Below are 23,053 nucleotides of genomic sequence, written 5' to 3'. Positions count from 1 at the left end.
TTTTTTTTTTTTTTTGGCAAACTGAGAATTTCCTTCCTGATAAAAAAGGGAACGGCGGGCGCCCCGATTGGGCGTTGGAGAGGATGTGACATCAGGCACATCTCTCGCTTGGCTGGATCGCTGGCCGCCGAGCAGGGCAGCCCCGGAGCTAAATCCCAGCCCAGGTACTCGGGTTTCTGCGCAGAGAGCTGCCGGCACCACGTCCCGGGCTGCTGCAGGCTCCGCTGGGCTCATGCGTGCAGAGTCTGTTCCAGAGATCACTCCGGCCGCTGGGGGCTCGCCGGGGACCATGGAATTTGAACTCCGCAAACCAACCACAAAGTGAAAAAACAGCGGTCGGGCAGACGGGGCTGAGATGGATGATGAGAGAACTAATCAAAATGCCAGCAAACTGCAAGCAGCTGGAGGCGCGGTGTCTGCCGCGGCTCCATCCGACCCGCTGCCGAGGGGTAAGTGACGCGCCCCTGCGTGCCGCGGCTCTGCGCGCTGCCGGGGGCGCGGGCGGGCTGCGGTGCCTGCTGCTCCCCGCCTCCTGCTTCAGGACAGGCCCGCAAAACACCCCCGTGCCTTTGGACTTCTGAGGCCATTTCAAAAAGCTGCTTCTGTTTGGTACTGAAATTTTGGTGGTTTTTCATTTGTAGCATAGGAAAGAGTAGTTGATTTTGTACTGCGTTTTGTGCAAGCAGAAACAAATGCAGCACTTGGAGTGCAGTGCGCTGCAAATAAGTTGAAATGTGGCATGCTTGACTTAAATTATTGCCAGCAGGAAGCTCAGCACTGGCTCAATTCTTCTTTTTCTCTCTTTCTTCTTCTCATCTCCTTCTCCTTTTCTTTCTTTTCATTCCCTTCCCCCTTACTTTCTTTTTTTTCCTGCCTCCTTTCTTTTGGTTATTTTAATTTTTCCTTTTCATTTTTGTCTTATCTTATGTCTTTTCCTTCTTCCTTTGTCTTTTAACCTTTCTCCTTGTCTTTAAGATGAACAGACCTAAGTGTTGTTTGGCCTGAACCTACTGGGTTCTTCTGCAGTGGCATTGTTGTGACCAATGCTGTTGTGGACACATAATAGTGAGCAGTTGCTCAGACAAATGGCCTCACTCTGGTCTTTGCTCTGTGTCTGGCCCAGAGCCATAGAAAATATGACATGGTAAAAAAAAGACAAGCATATCCTTAGCTGGACGTGTTCCATGTAGCTCTGTTACTGTGAAGTTACTCCTTCAGCTAATGGTGAGTGCAGGAGGAATGGGGCAAATTCAGAAAATGTGACTTTGTGCTGTCCTTGCTCCTTTCCTGGGCTGTTCAGGATGTTTCCATTAATACCAAATTGAAAATTAAGACCATAAAACCAAAATGCAAGTCTGACCAGTCTGTCTGCAGTGTAGCCTGCCCATCCTTATATGTGTCGCATATGTACAGCCTGAGACTGGGGTGAGAGGGAAGGCATAGTGATATTATTAACGATGTGAATAGGACCAGTCCACACTGGAGATGAGCTCCAGTAAAATGGAGGGTAGAAGGAGGGAATCCCACATGGCACAGTGCTGGACGCTGATCATTTGGTCCTTTGAAAATCAGAGTTTAGTCCGTTCCTTTTGTGTCTGCCTGTTCCTTAGCAGAGTCAATGACCTCTGCTGGCAGTTTGCAGTGGCAATGTATCTGGCTTAGGCTATGTAGATCACAGACTTTAAGGGACAGCCTTTGAGTAGGAAAAAACTCATTTGTAATATATAAAATATATTCGTTCTATATAATGCCATAAGATTTTATATCTGCAAATATGAATGCAAGAGCGTACCTTCACTGGAGGACTTCAGAGCCCCTTTCAAGCTGCAGTGTGTGTGAGAGGCATGGAAGGAAACCAGCCTGGGGACAGGCACAGAGGGTGCATTGCCCTCACATGGTCAGAGGTTGGAAGAAGTTGCTTCAGCCATCACCACAAAATCCAGTGCTCTGGAAAGGTCCTGTGAGAGCTCTCTTGTGCGCAGGGAGCCGTCAGAATTTGCATGTGTGCATGGTTATTGCTGCAAGGCTCCCTCTGTATACACCACCCTGCCAGTGTCACGTGCCTGAGTGATGGCAATGCAGATGTGACCAGAGGTTTAATGTCACCTCTGGGCTGGCTGGAGTTTTCTGCAGTGGAAGGGGAGTGAGGTGGCCCAAAGCCACTGAAAGCCAGTGGGATTTGGATGTGTAGATGCTGGTCTTCTGGGGTTTGGCTCAGCCTCCCTGTGGCCTAAGGTGTGGGTAAATTTCAAATTTGAACTAATTATCTTGTTTCTTTGTGAAAGAGCAGTTGTACATAATTTTGACAGTCATGAATCCTTGTTGCAGTGGTGGTACATGCACTGAACACAGCTGTGTCCCCTCACATACACCGGCCTTGCTACTTCGTGTGCAGCTCTGGTGGGCAGAGTGTATTGAGCACAAAAGTCACTAGTTCAGGATTTTGAAGGCCCTTGGTCAGCTGGAGCTGACATTTGCTTAGGCCTTAATTAAGTACAATACAGGTCTTTTATATTCTGACAGTGTGCCTCCTGTGAAGTGTAGAAGAGAGCAGTGAGACATGGAAATCCACAGCAGCCTTTCTCCTCTTCCAGGCAAGAAAAATGAGTTCCAGCCTGGAGCAGGCAGAAGATAGAAATATTGTTATTTGCCAGAAAGTGATGCCCTGCGTCAAGAAACTGGGGAAATTTGCCATCCCTTCCAGGGGGCTTGTCTCCCTGGCCTTGCTTCAGGTTAGAGGTGTTTGCTGCAGATGGAGATAGGGCAGGAGAGACATCAGCCTGGGGCTGTGCAGTTCATGGCAGCAGATCTGGAATTACGCCATCGCAGTTAGTCCTCTGTCAGGCATTCAGTACCACTCTTCCCAAGGTATCCAAGGCTGCTGTGATGGACTCCATAGGCCTCCATAGGACTTTACTTCCACCTCGAATAAAACTCTCAGTTTCTCTCAGTTACAGAACTCACAGATAGATTATGTGTTAGCACATATTTCTTTTATTTTTCTCTGACATTTATTTTTGATGCTCATGTAGTCAAGCTTTTAATTCACTGTTAAGACTTAGAAAATTGCAAGCTAATGCCCAGTCCACAGATGGCTGGCTCTTTTTAGAGTTTCAGTAGAAACCTGTCTTTTCTCAAGCAAGGACTGAATGGATAAAATCCTCACATGGATATGTCCCTCTTAGTAACCAGAATTCTGACATGATGATACAACAAGCTGGTACAACGCACAGGTTGGTACAGGTACGCGGCCAAAAAAAGTTCAAGTTGCAGCTCAAAAAACTTGTACTTCAGTCTAGATTTTTAGAGTTTCTATAAACATACTTCCCTTACAACTCATGCAATTTAGGCAATGGCATTAGTTTCTAAATGGGGGGAAAGGCTTTTTACATACCCTCAAACACAGCTGACTGTAACACAAGCAGGATCAGCAGGAACAGCAGCACAGTCACATGAGCATCAATTTGACACACATCACTTAGAGCAAAGCCGTTTTAGTGAGTTAATAGTACTGTGCTTTAATAATTGTGGCTTAGTTTTGCTCTTCTTATGAACCAGAACCCCAGTTTCCAGAATTGGCTGTCCATTTGCTAAAGCCCAGGGATGTTTGGGAACCTAATGAAACTGTGCAACTGTTGTGGGATGCAGACTGTGGAACATAGAAGGAGGCAGGCAGAGCTTAAATAATGCTGATAACAAAAAATACAAATTTCTTTAAAAGCTAATGCATAGACTCATATCCAGGTTTAGATTGGAAGGGTCCTTTAACGGTTCTCTCATCCAATACCCCTCCAATGAGCAGGAACACCTTCCACTAGACCAGGTTGCTCAGAGCCCCATCCAACTTGACCTTGAATCTTTCCAGGAATGGGACATTTACCACCTCTCTAGGCAACCTGTTCCATTATTTCACCACCTCATTTTTATGTCTGGCCCAAATATACCTTCTTTCCATTTAAAACCTTTATGATCATCAGCTTATGTGTAAACATTATTGTAAAGGACTCTAGTGGCTTATTAGTTTTTTTTGCTGAAGGCAGTCTTCCCACTGTTAGGGATTCCATTCCATGCATGTGCTCTGTTACAGTTCCTGAGAACTTCAGCAACTCAGCCAGCAACTTGATACTGGAGTTTTCTCTGTAGTTAGTGGAAAGAGAATGGGATGTATCCAGAGAGCAGCAAAATGTCTTTCCACAGGAAGCTGTGTGAAGTGCCCTCTGTAAAGGCTTCCCTTCCTTCCCAGGGGGAACCTGGGACATTGACATAGAGCAGATACTGGGTTTTGAATGCTGGGATGTAAATATCTCCCAGAGGATTATTGCTGTCAGTTGGCTCTGAGCCATGAAATCTGTAGTGCTGAAGATCTCCCTCTATTAATATTTGCACAATGTATATGTGCTGTACCTCAGTTTGTGGTTTCAACAATGCAGAGACCACAGCTATTACTTAAAATGAACCACTCACACCAGACACTGAAAGCTGAAAGATGGAATCAACAGGTAGCACAGTTTGCCTCCTTGTACTTTGGTCTCTTCTCTTGCCAAGTGTTGTTGACTCTAGTCCAGTTCTGAACAGGGGTAAATGACTGATCAGCCAAACCCTCTTCAAAACATATTCCTTTTGAGATAATTGGTAAAACGTAATAAGTTTGTGGGGGAAAAAAAAAAAAAAAAAAGGCCCTGGAAATAATTCAGAGAGAGGGACAAGCTCAGCCAGAGCTGCTTGATGTTCTGCAAATCCCTCTCCTGTCTTTTGAAAGGGAACACAGCTGTGCAGTGCAAACATTGGATGAGTTAAAAATGCACCCAGAGAGAAACCATCTTCTTGTCTGTCTCCCTCACAGCATCTGCTCCAAAGAAACCTTGGCAACTCAAATAAAGTAGAAGGGAGGTCACACAGTTGAAGTAAAGTATGCTAATGAAATAGAATTTTAGCCTTTTTCCTGTCTTTGTTTTTATGCAGACTTTGTTTCAGACTGGTCTCCTTTACATGAGGCCTCTATCCATGGGCGTCTGCTTTCTCTGAAGAAGCTCATTGAACAGGTACCTCTCCATTGGGTCCTTGTGGTCTCTGCAGGGTTTGTTCAGTGGATGAATGCAGTCTGTGCTTTACTCTGAAGCTTCCATGGTGAGAAAATCGTGTTAACCAGGCCACAGTGAAATCTGCGTGCAACAGGCTTTTTTTTTTTTTCTACAATCAGTTCCAGCTCGGCACAAGCTTTGTGCACTAATTTGATGATGTACTGAACTATCCTGGATGATGCCTTGCCTTTGGCAGGGGTAATGGGATGCTGGTCACTGAAATCTCTGGATGGCCGAGGGCAGCTCCTCTGCAGCTCCTGTGAGCAGTTTTTGGTGCCCCAGCTGAGGGCCAACTCTGGACCCAGTCATGGGTCTGCTTGAGGCTTCAATTCAGTCACCCAGACATCTGTTTCTGGAGTGCCTGAGCGTATCCTAAGGCCCTGGTCCCACTCCAGAAGGTCAGGGATAGGTAGAAGTGATTTCTGAACCTCACTGCTTTGTTTCTTCAAAATCCCTGGGTTTAGGCTGTGAAGGAGTTGATGGAAAGGGAAGGGGCATTGGAGACTCTTGCAGCTTAGTCTTCTGGAGCACCAAGATTGATAGAAACAGATGATCTTGTAGAATCCAGCCAATGTTTCTAATGCATTTCTTTCCTTCAGTGATTGCCTCGAGGCAAAGAGCAGAAAATACTTCAAGAGCATTTCAGGGTTTTCAACCCAGTCAAACAACCACAGACTCAGTGGGTAGAAGGTCAGAAGGCTTGGCTTGAGCAGTGGAAGGAAACCGCAGCAGTCGTGACCCTGACAAGAACTCTAGTAGCAGTTTTTTATCATTTTCTTTTATTTCAGATTTTGCTATCCACAGTGTCGTAGAAGCCAAATCACGCTGAGTTCCTAACAGGATGTACTGTCCCACTGGACAGTCCACTAAGCTCTCCGTGCTGGCTCTCAGTGTGTACAGGGCATGACCTCGGGTACGCTGTGCCAGTGTCCACTCCAGCCAAAACATCACAGCCTCTTCACCCCTTCATCTGCTTGCTTTTTGAGATGAATAGCTCCAGGCAGTTGAGGAAGGTCTAGTTACATAAAGCTTTTAAATAAGGTTTTGGGGTTTGTTTTTGGTTTGCGGTTTTTTTTTTTTTTAATTGTTGGTTGTGGTATGGGTGTTTTAGTAGTTGGTTTTAATGGTATTTTCCATTATCTTATCAGGGGAATGATGTCAATCTTGTTACAGCAGACCAGGTGTCTCCTCTCCATGAAGCCTGCCTGGGGGGTCATGCTGCTTGTGCCAGTGTCTTGTTAAAACATGGTGCTCAGGTGAGTATGTGATGGACAGACCTGTGTCTAGTGTTAGTATGTTATATTAGCACACTTTAATGCTACATGATGTCATGGCAGAGTATCCCTGTCATTTACACTCTGTACTTAGCTCTGCTTAAGGTACTTATGAAATGCGTTTCCTAACAAAGCAATCCAAAAAGCACAGCTATAAGCAGCAGTTTTTACTGTTCTTTAGATGAGGATTAAATGTTTTCATCTTTCACAAGAACAAGGGGAAGTTCATCTTGAAAAGTGTTTATAATCCTGCAGCAGTTAAGGGTGTGTTTTATTTTATGCACACATTAATCTTGCTTGTATCAATATGCAGAGCTATGCAGAGCCTTAAGTAGAGGCATAGGAATGTTAGGATCAACTGACAATAAAATGGGAAGAAAGTGGAAACAAGATGCAAGTAAAATCGTGAATGGGTGTCTCATGGCCACTGCTTTTCAAGCTAATGTCAAAATTATAATGAATAAGAAAATTCATACATACATACATTACCAGATATTACTTTTCAGTTTAAAATTAAGAAAAAACAATTAAAAAATAAGGAAGGACTGCACATTTTTAGCCAAGAATTGACTGTTTCAGGAGGGTGCCATGGGTAGGTGTGTTTCAGCTAAGATAACTGAGAAATGCATATACATTTATCTTGGTAGTCCTGAAAGACCCTGGAGTGGCCCTGATGAATTTTTTTTTTTTTTCCTTTTTTTTTTTTTCAGTAGGAGAGACTTGGGGGCAATTAAAAAAAAAATACTTTTTTAATGATCATTTTAATGAAAAGATGTAGTCTTCAGAAGCACTGGGGAGTTCTGGCATGGAATTAAATAAAAAATATCAAAACCCCTATTTTCTGCTGAGAAACTGGTTAGTTATCATCAATTCTGAAATACCAAGAAGATAAAAAAACTTGCCGGATTGTGTTATTTTACCCCAGGTGAACGGAGTGACTGTTGACTGGCACACACCACTGTTCAACACTTGTGTCAGTGGCAGTGTGGCTTGCTTGAATTTACTGCTGGAGCATGGAGCCAGCCTACAACCACCCTGTGACCTGGCATCCCCCATCCACGAAGCTGCTAAGAGAGGTAACCCCACAGGCATCAGCCCTCCTTTCCATGTTGCTAGCAACATGTGGAAGTGGAGGGGAGAGAGAGAAGATAATTTTCTTGGTTTGTGTCATGTAGATTGCCTTGCTAATTGTTCTCATTATGAGGGGTGCAGTTCTTCCCACCCCTGTTGCTCATTAAGGGCAGGGCAGGTCAGGTCAGCTCAGCTGTCAGATCCTTGGAGTTCACATCATGACACCTGGAAGGGAATGCATTGTTCAAGTCAGCTGCTCACAATTTGGACATTTGAGGGAGATATATGGCTATCTTCAAAAGGAGTGGAGAGAAACATGGAGTGATTCATCTCATCTTCAGTAGACATCTGAAATAAGTCAGATAAAATGTGAGGGCTTTAGCCTGTGAGGCTTTAGCCTGTTTTGCTGAATATGGCTTTTCAGCTTCTGTTTTGCTGGCTGGATCCATTGGAGTGGATGAAAGTATTACCTCTTGACAAAACGTTGAATCTTGGCCAAACTACACTGCTGCAACAGAGAATTTGCTGGAAAAAAGAGCCTGATCTCTGTGAGTTGACTCTTCCTTTATCTCTTTTAAGGTCATGTGCAATGTGTTGAACTGCTTGCGTCCCGTGGGGTAAATATAGATCACAACATCAAGCACCTGGGTACTCCTCTTTATGTAGCATGTGAGAACCAGCAACTGAACTGTGCCAAGAAGCTGCTTGAGTCAGGTAAAAACAAAAAAAGAATGGTGTGCTTTCGTTGCCTGCAGCATCTGTCTTTGGATTATCTTTGCACCAAAGATTTGGAGGAGCTCATGCTTTGGAAGTCTCAGTCCTAATAGCAGCCCTGGTTTAATGTGGCAGCAAGGTGATCAGGGTCTTCTTGACCCAGGAATTCAGTTTGACAGCTCCCAAAAAAGTGATGAGTGATCCTGGATTTCACATGGCTCATTGTGCCTGGAACAAGCTATCCTTTCCAGTGTATATGCATGTGATGCTGCAGTTACTTGAGGTGGACAGGAAGAAATTTCATTTTTTTTTTTTTTAATCTCCTCTTTACCCAAAACAATTGACTCAGCCACTTTTACATAGTATTTCTGCAAATATGTTTTTAATTTCCAATGAGTTCATAAAAAGTTTGAGACCTTTCTACCACGGAAGAAGGTTCAGCACTATATCCTTTGCATCACACAAATCTAGCTGTAAGTCTAATGAATAAGCTTGGATAATTACACAAAACCATTTCTTGTTATCTACAGTAGTACAGGTCTTCTAGCCAAAGGGGTGATATAACCTAAAGTAGCCACATAGCTGGTACAAAAACGATGGACCAACAAAGCTACTGTAGAAAAAACAAGCAAAAATCATATATATCATCTTTTAAGTCTGTCACTGTTTAGTACAATGACCTTTCTTGGGAAGAAGTCAAATCTAAATATTAAATGTTTGGCAACTATTTTCTTTTTCCTCATAATTTTTTTCTGCTGCCTCCTGTATATGGGAATGTGTATTATAAAGACATTATAGTTTTGAATTAGTTCTGCAGCTCACCTTTCTTAGGATGTTTTAGGAGCCATTAATCCAGGGTAGCGAATGGAGGAACTCTCACTGGGGGTGGTTTTGCCCTCTTCTACCAAGGACCTCTAGAACTTTCCCATCCTCGCATTTTTTCCCTTACACATACTTTGGCATTTGGAAATCCCACCAGCTCCAGTACAGAGCATGTTGAAGTCCTGTGTTTATTTTAAGGGATGGGAAGCAGAGCTGGGCCATAGGTGGAACTGCACCTTTGTCTTCCTTCAAGATATCCCTGGGCTGGCCTGTGGGTGAAGGACTTCCCCATGCACCATTCCTCCAGGATCATTTTCTTAGTCCAGGATCATTTTCTTAGTCACAACCCCACTCTTCAGCCAGTGAGAGTTGTGCTTGTGCAAATTGTAGCATCAAGCCCTGGCGTAAGGGAGTCCATCTCTACAGCACTTGTGTGTTATTCAGAGAAGTAGCAGCTAGTGCAGTGAATGAAAATAGTTTAGTTTAGTCATTGTTCGTTGTCGTTTTTCTTTGCCCTCTCTTCTTGTTCAGGAGCAGACGTGAACAGCGGCAAGGGCCTGGACTCCCCTCTGCACACGGCTGCCAGGAGTTGCAGTGTGGAGCTGGTGAAGCTGCTGATGGATTTTGGAGCAGACATTTGGGTGAAGAATGCTGAAAACAAGAGGCCAGTGGAGCTGGTTCCACCGGGCTGCCCTGTGGGCCAGCTCTTCCTGCAGAGAGAAGGTGCCCCTTAGAACTTGTTTTAGGGAAAGCCCGCACAGACTATTGCACAAGGCTGTGCTATTCCAGGCTGCTAGCGCTAGGAAACTGGGAATAACTGAGGTTGCCTCCGTTTGCTGACACAAGAACATTGTTCAAGTGCCAGAATATAGTGGTGCACTAACAGAGATAATGGTAAGAAAAATAACTCTTCCTGAACCTCCAGATTTTGAATCTACTGCATCAGAAAGCAATCATATGGAGCTTGCCATATAATACAAAATAAAGTTTAAAGTGAATAAACCTAAGCTAATAAGCAAAAGACTCCTTAGAAATTAATGGTAGCTTTTTTCATTACCTAAAACTTTGAATTTAGTGAGAATCTCTCAGTTCCCTTGTGTCAGACAGCAGTACACCCGGGAGGGTTCTAGAGTGTGCTGACAAATTCAGCAAATCACCTCTAATGGGAATTGAGGCTAGATAATGAGGATGAGATTTGGGATCTCTGGTTATACAGTAGATGGTCAGGTTTATGTATCTGAGCATAAATGCATAAATGGAGATTTCCAACCACAAAAATTTTAAGGCATGTAATACTAAGAAAAGTATATTGAAGAACTTGTTTTCTAATTCTTTGCCCTTTACCTTTATACTTGGTCCAAGATTTACATAGATGCAAAAATATCTTTAAAATGAAAGGCTATGTGATTTTTTTTATTTTGGACATTAGGGAAAATTGCACAGGAATGATATATGGAATTACATATTTATATTCATTTATACACTAGACTTTCTCTAAAGACCAATATTATGTGTTGAATAATAACAGCAGTATCAAACCATAAGCTTAAATTTTAGGAAGAGTCCATTTCCTAATTGTAAATTAAATAGTTCAGGTAAATTTATTTTATTTTATTGATTATGAAATCTTTAATGAAGTACAGATAGAAATGTTACTTGTTATTATTGAGGGAAATTAGAATAATATCTCTAGTGTCTACTCATTTTTATACTTGTCTTCTTTAGATTTTTCTCATTCAGCCAGCAAACTATAAACATTACTAAATAATCTGGATTTTCATTGTTTTGAACAAATCGGTGATGGTGGGGTCCATGCCAGTTACATGTTGATGAGATTGTTGCCATAGAAATATTTACACAGGTAAAATTGGAATGACAAAATAATGAATCAGACCCTGCTTAAAATATTAACGTGAAAGTGGCGTAGAAACACCTCTGCTATGCATGTCATGCATGAGCAACGGGTATTTGGTTTCCCAGCCTAATCTGTGGCACACAGAGCAATGATCTTTTTGAGTTCCAGTCCCTGCTGCATTTGATTCCTGACTCCCGTGGCACCGCATGTGTCCTGTTTATTTGAGATAGAAAAACATTTCAGGCACGCCCTGTGGAGCTGGCCTGGAAACACTGCTGAGGCTGAGCTGACAGCATGGGCAGTGAGGAACTTTTCTAAGTGAAATTCAGCAATCAAAATCAGAAACAATAAATGCCTGAAAGGAATTCTCCTGTGGAATAGTGGTTTTTCTGATGTTCTCCAATGTGCCCTTCTCTGCATGGGGTCACGCCTGTGGACAGCTGATGTCTGGCTTCTTTGGCTGGCTGAGCAATTGCAGCCTAGGAGAGTGGGGCAAAAGCTGCTCTCCTGCCCTGCTCCCATGCAAGGCTCCTCTCCCCCCACACCCCAGCTGCTGGAGCCCTGCAGCCCATGGCCAGGCAGGCTGCAGGGAGTGTGTTTGGCCACCAGAGATGAGTTGGTGAGCCTGCTGACCCAGTCACCCTCTCAGGACCGGCCCAGAGCAGGGGTAGTACATGTGGTTGTTCCCTTCCTAGCAGTTCACCATGCTGCTGGACCATCCCATACCCTCCTTACATCTCAGGGACAGTCCTGTGCGTGGGTGGGAAAATTAGTGAATGCTCCAAAAATGTACTGTGTTGTTGAAGAGTGTGCTTGTGTTTGCAAAATATTTTCCAGTGTAGTGTCACTGCTTGTGTTTTGATAAGTCTTCATGTTTTGGGTTTGGTTGTTTTTCTTTTAATTGGAGCTTTTGTGTTTTTTAGTGAGATGTTTGCAGGCAAAGCATTTATCTGTGGGATCAGAGTCGAACACAAATGCAATGTGATAGTGCAATAGTTAAACCAGCTTGCCTTGTTTTGTACCCAAGAACAGGGTGACAACGCTTATACTGGCTCCTAGCAGAAGGGTGCAGCCCTTTGCACGGCCCTTGTGATGGCACAGCAGCTTTCAGCCTTGCAGAGCTGCTGGAAATGTGGTGTCCTGCAGGAGGGAAGTCTCTCTGAAAAGCTGGTCAAAGCTGCCATCTCACCCCATTTTTGTTGCCTCCCTTCCTTCTCTCTGCTCTGTAGGAGGGAGGGCACCTAAACTGTCCCTTCCCAGCTGACTCACCTCCCTCTCACCTTCTGCAGTGCCCCTTCCCATGTCCTCCCCACTCCCTGCATCCAAGACCCCCGTTGGTGCCCATCTTCTTACCTGCCCTCCCACAGCCCCTGCCACCCTACACACTTGTCACCCCATGCAAAGGATGCTCTGGAGGGTTGAACACTGACAGGTGCCACAGGTAAAACTTCACATAGGATAGTCCTCTTCCTGGAGAGGATAAGTGACCCAAACAAGTGTATAATGCTATTAGAATTATATTTTTTTATGAAGTGACAAAGATTCTTCAACAGGGCTCCCATCTATCAATATGGGACTGGTTAACATGGAAGGTTTAAATAAAAGGCCATATAGTGTTTTTTTTTTTTCTTTGTGTGAAATATTTTCTTTGTTATGAAATATGCCTTAAGAAAGCAGTGTACTGTAAACTTTGATCTCACTGGGTGAGTGAGAGGAGGGAAGGGCTTTTAAAGTAGCATCAATCATCTCTTCTCAGACATTACAAACATTTGTACAGCTTAAAGGGGAAAGGCTGATGCTGCTGATGGCAGTTGAGTAATGACAGAGTGACTAGGCATGGACTGGATTGCAGGTGGGCAGGTGTCCTTTGGGGGATGCAGGTTTGGCTTTTCACTGCTGAGTGCGAAAACCTGGTGAGAGGTGGGTTGCAAGAGGTGGGTTGCTCAGCTGCTGTTTCAGGTTTATAGCCTTGGCATTATAAAGCCATGTGTGTAACCTCTTCCCTGGATCTTTCTCCAGGGCCACTGTCCTTGATGCAGCTGTGCCGCCTGTGCATCAGGAGGTGCTTTGGATACAAGCAGCACCAAAAAATAACTGGACTTCTCCTCCCAGACGAGCTGAAACATTTTCTTCTCCACATTTGAGCCCTTTCATGTTCAAAACGGTGCCTTTAATAAGACAGCAAGGTTTGTTGACTTTCTTCATCACTAGTGTTCCCGGTGTTTGCAGTGATAATTTGTGGCAGTGTTTGGTCTCCAGTAAAGCCCAGGTTGAAGATGCACAGGCCTGACCAACTCGCTCAGTCCTCACTGCCATCGCCCCCACCAAATCCTTTCGGAAAGAGGCGATCCTGCGTTGCTTCATGGTGAAGCTTGGAAATATGATGTGAGAGCCCCCTTGAAAGCACAGAAAATTAGCAAAACATTTAAAAATAGATCACTTGATTCCCTGGCACAGTTTCAGAGGCTTTGTGGTTGACAACCCCTTGCAAGGAAAGCACATATCCCAGCGCAGCAGTAAGAGCATTTCATGTGCGCTTTACAGAGAGCTTTCACTGTGAGCAGTGCTCACGTGCCTGTCACTTGTGAGGGCTGTGCCCACACCACCACGAGTGAGGGGAGGGAACCCCACTGAACCCACTTGCCAAGCAAGGAAGGCCCTCTGGCAGAAATGATTTCTTTTCTAAGGCTATCACACTGCGGACAGGTAAGCACCAACCAACAATCATCTGCATTTAGGCCAGCATCTGAAACAAGCATTTCTGCCGTGCCAGCAAATAGGTCACTGCTGCTGGCAGCTCCCTACAGTGCAATAATAGCGGGGCAAAAGGTTTTAATCATCTGTTAAAGGCAATTACTCCTCATGCTTTGAGACATAGAAGAGTTACACTTTAGAGCTACCTCATCTTCTCCTTGTAGCATGTTATTTTCCAAGCACACAGACAAGCTATCAGAGCAGGCACTGAGTGCTCCCCTCTTCTGCCCTGAAAATTAGGTGATATTTCCTAAGCATGCATTTTCAGTGTGCATCAGAAAAACAAGCTTCTACAGCCCTTCTCCACCCAAGAAAATACTAAGTGAGATAGTCTTTTTTTCTGGGAGAGTTGCTGCCTCATTCATAGCATTTTCTGTGGGAGGGATAATAATAATGCCTCTAATGTGTTGTCATAAAACAAACAATGAAATTAAAATCCATTCCAAATTTAAAAAACAGTTACTGCCCCCTGCTCAGTTGCTGAGCAGTTGACTCACTGTATGCTGTACGTAGTTCTTATTCCACTGAGGTCATAAGAACAAATATTTCCAGTTAAATGTTAACACTGGGCATTTTTCTTTCCCTTTCAGAAATGGGTCCTGCTGCCACAAACCACAGTGCAGTTGTGACCCCTCTCTGCTCACTTGGGTGCTCCCCTGGGGATATCAGCTGCCTGATACATGTGGGAGCAAGGATGCTGAGACTCCAGCTCTTCTTCCCGTTGCACCTTTCCTTTTGAGTTGTAAACCAAAGTGCATCTGCATCACCTGGGAGCAGCAGCATGCCCAGCTCCCTGAAGGGCTGCCGTGTCACCCCTGAGCTGAAGGGGCAGCCACACCCTTCGGTGCTTCTGGAGATCCTTTTTCACTTCTCTGTGGAGACTCCGTAAGAGTGGGCTGGGAGTGCAAAAACTGATGACATTACCAACACCAGCAATGAGAGATACAGAGTCCTCATCTCCGAAGTGAGACTGGCAGCCTTCAAATACGTGAAAGCTGATTTTGGTGTTCACCAGTGTGCCAGTGTGAGCAGTGTCAGCCTGCCTTGTGCAAGTGGGAGGTTAGAGAGGAGAGATCAAATGGTACCTGGATGCTGGTATTTTATGCAAATCACAATTCAAATCCTTGTCTGCACAACGTGACTGCTGGCTATTGGTATCCAGTGTGATGGTTTGATTCCTTTGTGCTGACCAAACACACCACAGTTCTGTTGGGTTTGTGGGACACTAAATTGTACCCTAATGTGATTAAATGACAAGCACAGTTTGGTCTCTAACTGCTCTGGTGATAGAGACACTTGGGAATGTGTCACTTACCTGACCCAATTCATCACACATGTTTGAGCCATGTAAAAATTAACTGTCTGGTTTAAGATGGCCTTCTGTGTGGTTTCCCTCATGCCCAGGAAGAAAAGTAGACATCTGTATTCACAAAGGTTGAATGAAAGCAGGTATCGTGGAAGGGAAAAGTATCTTTTTGTAAAATCAGTGTCTTGGTTAAGCTGAATCTGCATTGAACAGGCAAGGAATGGACAATGAACCTTGTGCTTAACTTCTGGACATTAAATTGAGAAGAATCCCTGCTTTGGTGACACAGTGCAAGGCTGGAGATCCATCCCATTATATTCTAGATGATGAAGAAACATTTTTGTATGTGCTAATTTTACTTTTGCCTTTAGGCATCTTATTTTGTAACTTCAGCCAACGGGTTTAGAAGAGTAATGATAATACCAGGAGGAAACTGCTCTGAGAACCAGGTGAGGGTGTTGCTTCTAGTTTGCTTTTCTTATGCAAATTTCATGGTATGACTGTTTACTTGAATTTCTCTGCCCAAGTGTAATTAGGATGAATTCTGTATGCTCAGCTTGTATCATCTCCGTGTGTTTACTTATTTATTTTCATAGAAATTGTGGTCAACACTGGTGAATTACAGCTTTATGCATCAACACTTACCCAGTTATAAACTGTAATAAGTACAAGATGCAAACTGAATAAGCTCATTATAGGTGAGGTTTGGATTTTTTCTGTATTTGAAACCATTTAAAATGTAATGCAGGACTTAAATGATTGTCAGGAATATATTTTATCAGATTCTTTCCTATTTTTATGTTAACAGTTTAATGGTAGTTAAGCCACGATTTTGTAGGATATTTTCTCTGAAATAAATAGTTTATACTCTTTGGCTTGTTTGTTTGTTTTCATTCAGTTTTTAAATGATAGCCCTAATTTTGTGGATTGACTGATACTATGGAGCTTTGAATTCTAATTTCTTGCAATCCCACATGCAGGCAGGTAGTGAACAGAATATTTCCTTCAAATAAAACTATAGTTAAGATGAGACTAGAATGAAAATACTGTGCAAATCATATGTTTTGTTGATGTTTTAATGTAGAGCTGGACTCCTGAAATTCCTTCTTTGCTCACTTGAGGGTTAGTGAAAAGGAGACAGATTCCACAAGGCAGGAAAAGATGGAAATTTAGACGGTCATTGTCTTCAGCCTGTTGTTGTGGGCTTTTTTTTTTTTTAACTGCTTTGCATAAATTTATTTCTCCTGCAACTAAGCAGAAGGCACATGCAATGTTCTGGTGCTATTGTGTGTTTGTACCCAGCAGGATCTCTTTACTGGAAGTGAGAGTGTGGAGGTCCCTGTGTGGTCGGGAGTGCAGCAGGTGTCTGTCAGTGCCCTTGTGTGCGCTGTTGGGCTGGGGAGGTGTGGAAGGACAGTCATTCCCTCTCAGTTAGTTCCATCTCTGAGGGTCCCTGCCCACAAAGACCAGCTCAAAGAGCAAGGGCAGTGCCAGAAAATTGCTTTTCAAGATGTTTTTTCTGATGGATAGAGAGCTGCTTATAGAAACTGGAACTGAAAACAACAAAAGAAAATGAATTTACGCAAAACAATTATTTTTTCTTTTATTGAAGTGTGTCTGATGCAATAAATCCTTGCAGTTGCTAGGTGGGATCAATCACATCCCAGGACACAGCTCTTCTTTCTGCTGTTGTGTGCAAAGGTCCACAGCTGTCCTGTCCATTTCTTGTTTTATATTTTCTCTTAACGGGAAACTACAGACACACAAATCTAGTAGATGTAAAACATACAGCTTTGGAGCATATTCAGAGACTGTCCTCTTGCCTGTCCACTGACATGAGTTCTTTTCAAGATGACTGAGAAGGAAATAAATTTTACTTTACTACCCTAACAAAATGGGACAGACTGGATGAAAAATAGTAGATTAGTGGTGAAAAAGAGTACTTTTATGCCTAATATGGAATATGCTCAATTCCCATCAGACTCATGTTCTTGAGAATCACGGGTCTGAGACTTGATGCTCCTGAATCCACATTCTCTTGCTTAACACATGCACTGTATTTGTCAAAATGGAGGTTGCCTTACTCTGCAGTTCCAGCCTGAATCCTGCTGGCTTTGGATAAAAATTCCCAGGAGTTATTTCTATGCATATTGAGCAATTATTTGTCATTCCTTGACACATTGCCCAGCTCACTGCTCCAAGGGATACTCACTTTCATGCAGCAGGCAACACTTGATGCAAAACTGCTCTCTAGGATACCTAGGGGAGTCCGCTTTTCTTTAAAATGACATCAGTGAACTATTGCTGGACAGGGAAATGTTTCAAATTCTTGGATCATTCAACACAGTAACCCTTACTCCATCCCAGCCTCATGCTGGAGAATACCTGGCTCATGTCGCCCTGCAACAAGGTCTTCTCTTCTGTGCCCGGTGAAGCCTTTCCTTTCTGAACTACTTCCCTTTGCACTTTTAAAGGTCTTGAAACTCATTAATCATCACTGATTCAAGTGGCACAGCACTACATTCATGGCTTTAGTGACTGTGCAGTAAAATTGAGTTTGTAATCTGTCAGCTGTCTCACTTCACAAATTAAACTGTGGAGTCTCTGCTGAGTCTATGGCTTTTGAAATCCCTGGGGCTTTTCTTTCTGTGGTCTGTAAAATGCAGCAGTAGCAGCTCTCTGTCTCATGAAAGCGTTGACTCTGAATCACAGAGGTTCATACAGACCTTGGAAAGATGTTATGAATAGGACAAGTATAGGTTTGTCTCATTGTCATCCAGACTGCACTTTTTATTACCTTATTTTGAAGAAAGGGAGTTTAATTTTTTTTTCTCTGGTTAAATAATTGTACCAAAATGGAAGAGTTGGTGTCGAGAATTTCTGCATGGGGAAAAGCTCCTGGCAGCTGCTTTGCTCTCTCCAGGCCTCTCTGAAGGAGCATCACCCCTGTGCTTGACTCAGATTTTTCACCCTCTGTCAGAGCATGGGGACTGAGACTGACAAACTCTTTGTTCCTTCCAACTCTTTATATATAATCCTTCCTACCAGTTGGTAAGCAGAACCTCTGCCTTTCCAAGTCTCTTCAGTGAGGACTACGGACATGCCTTTCTGAGATAACTCCATTGATACCCATCAGTTCAGAATAGGTGACCAGTGCATTTCTGCTCCTCAGATAATCATAATGGTGAGCACAAGGTGTGAGCACAGCCTGATTTCAGTGGGATTATTTCTATTCACTTATCCCATAGAAAGGATGGAGCACTGCTCCAGTTCTGGAAGTACCAGCTCAGTCTCTTTGTTCACTGACCACTAGAAGGGGGTCGTTTTGTCCACAGATCCCAGTCTTTTTTTCAGCCCTAAACAGAACCTTTTTCTCACAGAGCAAAAGTTAAGAAGTATCTTTTTCTCGTTTTCAAGCTATAATTACTTTTATTATTTCTCAGGCTAGAAAACAAACAAACATAACCTCAAACTGTTCAATCCAAGTCAAGGAAATTGCTCATTTTTCTTGCAGGAACAGAAGAAAACATGAAAAATATTATCTACCAGCTGGGCTACTGGGACATGTTCATTAGAGGTGTTGGAAGCAAGTTCAGATTACCTACAAGAATGAAATAAATTCTTTCTCTGTATTTGCTGTCTTTGGTGCTTTGGAGCTATATCGTCCTCCGTTTTGGTGAATCTAAGCTTTCCTCTCACCTAATTTACCCAGCAAGACTGTACTTCAGTTCACTAATATTTGCTCACTGATTGTGCCCTCAGCACATGAGAGCGTAAGACCAGGTGTTTGGGTTAGGGCATCCCTGGGCAGGGACTGGAGCCATGGGTGGCTGAAATGGGGTCATGGGTCTGGGGCAGGGGGAGTTCCAGGGGGCTGCCATAGGGCACTGAGTGCTGGTGGTGCCCTCAGGGCCCGCACATCTGGGTAGCCATGCAAATTCTCTGCATCCGTGACACCCATGGGCATGGCAAGAGATCTGTTAATCCATCACACATCTTTTGTATGCCTAATCCCCTCCCTCTTTCTTCTACAAGAGCTTCCAATTAATTTTACCTAAGAAAATGAGGTATTATTTCTTAATCTCTCCTCATTACTCCCTTGATTGTCCAATCTCTCATCCCTTCCTCTTAGCTTCTCTTTCTCCCACAACAGACTCTCAGCTTCTTCAGCCACCCCATGGACAAAGACCTAGGTGACCAAAATATGGTGATTCTGTCTGTAAAAAACACACCCCCCTAAAAAAACCCCAAAACAAACAACAAAAAAACCATCACAGAAAAGAAAAGCCAGAGCTCAGAGATACCTAATGCTTCTGGCTTCTTTCCCTGAATGTCCTTTACTCTTTTGAGATACTTGTCTGTTTTTGGCTCATGTAGTCAGACATCTTAGTCCAAAAGAAATACCTAATGAAAACACCCTGAGCTCAGTTCCTGAAGGCATTTTGCATATGCTCTCTACTTTGAGTTATTTCATAAAAATACCATAATTGTTTTTAATGCCTATCCTGTACTAAAGAGGTACTGCTATGTGCAAAGCTTCAACAAAGGACACGGCACAGAGAATTTTTTTTTTTTTCCCCTGAGATGAAAAAAGTGCTGTGCTGATCCCTGTGCACAGTCTGGACTTTTCGTCTGTTATTCCACGTGCCTGGACAGCTGAAAAGTGAACAGGCAAGGCATTTCTTTTAAGCATGAAAAAAAAACAAAACAAAACAAAACAAAAAAAAAAAAAAAAAAAAAAAAAAAAAAAAAAAAAAAAAAACCCAACTACCAAACCCCAAATTCTCCAAACCCTATGAACCAGGACTGAAAGAACATTGAGACACACGGGCCAGGAGTAACTGGACAGGTTTGTGCCTCCGCAGCCCGTTCCCCGGCGCAGTGAGCCCTCCCGGGCGGGGAGGCGGCGGCAGGAAAGCGGCCGTCTGGCGCTACCGGCCCCGCGCCCCTGCGCTCCGCTCCGCTCCGCGGGCAGTGCCGGCCTCAGCCGGCAGATGGTACCGCCGGCACGCAGCTCTGCAGAAGGGCTTCGCCGGAGGAATAATCGGTGAAAAAAAAACGAGCTGGAAAAGACGCGGTGCTGGGAGTGACCGCAACCTCCGGCTCACACGAGACAAGGAATTTCCCATCATTGCCATTTCCATCTGCGAGTGGTGCAACTTTTCTTTTTTACTGTCCTACTTACTGCCCAGCCTTTCTACATCGATTGTCTGAAAGTGACAGAATGCATACAATGCCCAGATTTTGTCTTAACTGATAGGTTAAATAACGTACTTAATTCTTGTCTCTAGTCTTTTTCTTTTTCTTTTTTTTTTTTTTTTTTTTTCCCATATCTAATGGTTTTTTACCATTTATACAATCTGCAAAGAAAGCACAGGAAAAATCTGAAAAATATGAACATAAGCGCTCTCAGTCACTGGTTGTCAGTGGCCTGTAATTAGAGGCACCCTGAAGCACTTCCAGCCTTTGAGGGGTCTGCTCAGTTTTTTACATAGCAGCTTGCTTAATATATTTTCCTTCTAACCTCCATTAGCACTCGACAGAAAAAAGATCGGTTCCAGAAAATGGAACATCCGTACCTACTGAAATTACATATAATTAACCAATTAGAAACAGAAATTTTTCTCATTTTCCAGAATGAGTGCTTACTGGTGTATAATGCCTTTCAAAACCCCTTCTCTCTTCTAGGGAAATAATTACCGTTGCTGGCTTCCTAATTTCACAGGCTGGCTGTTATCACTTTCTAGACAGCAGCTCTAAGGAAGAGTATTTCCCACAATTTATTTTGGGTAAGAGTGATCCTTGGAGTCTTCTAAAAATCATGTAGCAGAGAACTTTACAAAGCCGTTTGGTATCACAGCCAGGACTTGCCATGTCTGTGCCCCCATGCTGTGCAGTGACTCTGTTTTCAGGGAAATGTCTTATTTCTGTGCTCACTTCCCACAGTCTGCAGCCCAGGAGCCATATGCATTGCATGTGACAATCTAATTCAGCTCCATGTCTTAGAAATAAATGCCTTCACATACTGCCTGCATACTCCTCAGTGTAATACATGCTGTGAGTTATCATGGCAGCCTTTCACACATCCTTGCAGGTAAGGTGATTTGGTGAGACATCCAGGAGACTGCCCAGAGATGTGCGTTTGCCTTTGCACAAATGGAGGCAGCTACTTCAACAGTGCTCCCATTTCTTTGAATCTTCTACAGGAGCTGCCTAGAAAATTGCAACTATCAGTGAGTAAAACATTAGGGGGTAGGAATGGCATCGCAAACTTGATGAGTTTGTGCTACTCCTGTTCTGCAAATTGCAGCTAGGAGGTGTAAATACATGGGGTGCACAACTCCTTCACCCATCTCTTTTGGCTCCACAAAAGCCACGAAGTAAGGAGACCTGTGATCTGCTTTGCTCTCTACCGCCTGTGTGCCTCTGGAATGCCTCTGTGAGAGGGGAATGATGCAAACACTGGAGAGCTACTGGTTCATTTAATATGGGCCTCCTCTCAAACTGATGCATATTTTGATCCAGTTGCACTCCAGTTATGATCACCCTGAGACCGCTGGTTTTTCAGCAGAGCTGTATTTTGTGTGCTGGTTGGTAAAACAGTGCATGAGATGTGGAAACTTAGCTTCATATCACACATCAGACTTTGAAGATGTTTTAGCTGACAGTAAAAACATAGTTGCTTAACTGCCATTTTGGCCTTTCCAGACTTCGGTTGAAGTGCAGCTATTCAAATATATCCAGAGGGAAAAATAAAAAAGAAGAGGGTTTTGGTGGCATTTTGTACAAATTGACACTCTTCTCATTTCTGATAATTTTAAGCAATTTTCTCTCCAAGATCCCATTGTTCCTTTCACTAATGCACTTATTGACTCATATCTATGGAAGCACCTTGCCTCTTGGCTTCTTTTGCTGGTTCATTACTTGTATTTATTGCTGCATTTCTCTGAAGCAATTTCATTAAATTCTGCTTTATGGCTATCACAGAAATCTGCTGTTAAGATTCAGTGCCCTTTCATGTTCATAGGAAGTGCAAGTTCATTCTGTCCCCTGAATTTTATTAATCTCTTTCAATCATTTAAAAAATGAAAAAAAAAAATAACCCACAACAGTTAAGTTACTGCAGGATTTTGCCTCTTTCCATTACCAGCAAAATAAAGCTAATTTCCTGCAGCTTTCTGCTTTGAGCTATAAAGCTTTGGTGTGGATTACTTTTTTGAGAGCTATTATGATTGTCCACAGGCAGAACAAGTTCAGTAAAATATCAGCTTCTGAATCTCTAAAGAAACATTCATTAGGGAAAAACTTGGAGCTCTTTGTTTGCAGCATTTTGTAGTTACTTAAGAGGCATTTATGTAACCTTCATCTCATGAAGGGTGACTGCTAGCATTAGTATTTTTAAAGCACCACACAAGTATGAGGCATGAATGTGAACACTGTTGAGGGAATTTGAAAACACTTTTGAAAGCAAAAGGCAGATTAAAAAAACCCCAAACCAACAAACAAAACAAAACAAAAAAAAACCCTACCAAAAACCCTTAAAAAATAAGGAAAAAACCTTCACAAAGCTGAGAATTATACATTGGCTCAAAGGTACTTTTGCATCCACATCCAGGACAAAAAAAACAAAAAAACCCAAAACAAAAACAAAAACAAAGCAAAACAAACAAACAAACAACCCCCCCCCACACACACACAAAAAAAAGACCCTGTAATTTTTGATAGCTGTCCTTGACATTCCAAATGACACTGTCACAAAAATTCCCTTGACAACCAGATCCTCAAAGCTATTCAGATGCCATAGTACAGAAATTTTATTTGGGCCAGAGTGTGAGGGAGAGGCTCTGTGGTCTCACGGGTGCCATCCCTTAGTGTAGTGGCATATACACTACCTTATGAAATCCTGCTGCATTTTCAAACACACCTCTTTAATTAGTTTCAAAGAAATCCCCACATTCCTCTTACTCCACAGTGCAAGGTGTGGAAGTGTACCCTCCATGTCCTGGTAGTTCCTGGCTGCCCCATAGACAGCTTCCATGGCTACAGGGGACCTCTTTCCTCGAATGTGTGCGTGACCTGAGGGTTTGGAGTCACACACCTGCACTTGCATGGCAGCATCTCTTCCATATGCAAAGGCAGTGCACAATGAGACTGGAGTCAAGGATTCCCTCCAGGT

General features: G+C 43.3%; 1 protein-coding gene across 5 annotated transcripts; it reads left to right on the top strand.

Moving 5' to 3' along the window:
• The first annotated feature begins 69 nt into the window (after window positions 1-69).
• On the top strand, window positions 70-15,749 carry ASB9 (ankyrin repeat and SOCS box containing 9). Of its 5 annotated transcripts, XM_040056805.1 has the most exons (8): window positions 70-449; window positions 4,963-5,042; window positions 6,230-6,337; window positions 7,281-7,431; window positions 8,006-8,140; window positions 9,494-9,685; window positions 12,837-13,003; window positions 14,162-15,749. In XM_040056805.1, the coding sequence occupies exons 1-7, from the start codon at window positions 356-358 to the stop codon at window positions 12,959-12,961; spliced, it is 885 nt and encodes a 294-aa protein (XP_039912739.1). In that variant the 5' UTR covers window positions 70-355; the 3' UTR covers window positions 12,962-13,003; window positions 14,162-15,749. The 5 variants fall into 5 exon arrangements, 3 of the variants coding, with proteins under 3 accessions (XP_039912739.1, XP_039912741.1, XP_039912740.1); XR_005699653.2 differs by lacking the exon at window positions 14,162-15,749 and having other exon boundaries at window positions 92-449; window positions 9,494-9,856; window positions 12,837-12,945; XM_040056807.2 differs by lacking the exon at window positions 4,963-5,042 and having other exon boundaries at window positions 92-449; window positions 6,255-6,337; window positions 14,162-15,691.
• The last annotated feature ends 7,304 nt before the right edge of the window (window positions 15,750-23,053 follow it).

The sequence above is a fragment of the Hirundo rustica genome, chromosome 2 (genome assembly GCF_015227805.2).
Source record: "Hirundo rustica isolate bHirRus1 chromosome 2, bHirRus1.pri.v3, whole genome shotgun sequence".
NCBI classification, from domain to species: Eukaryota; Metazoa; Chordata; class Aves; order Passeriformes; family Hirundinidae; genus Hirundo; species Hirundo rustica.
The sequence above is the reverse complement of the archived record's forward strand: the minus strand, read 5'-3'. Positions and strand labels throughout refer to the sequence as shown.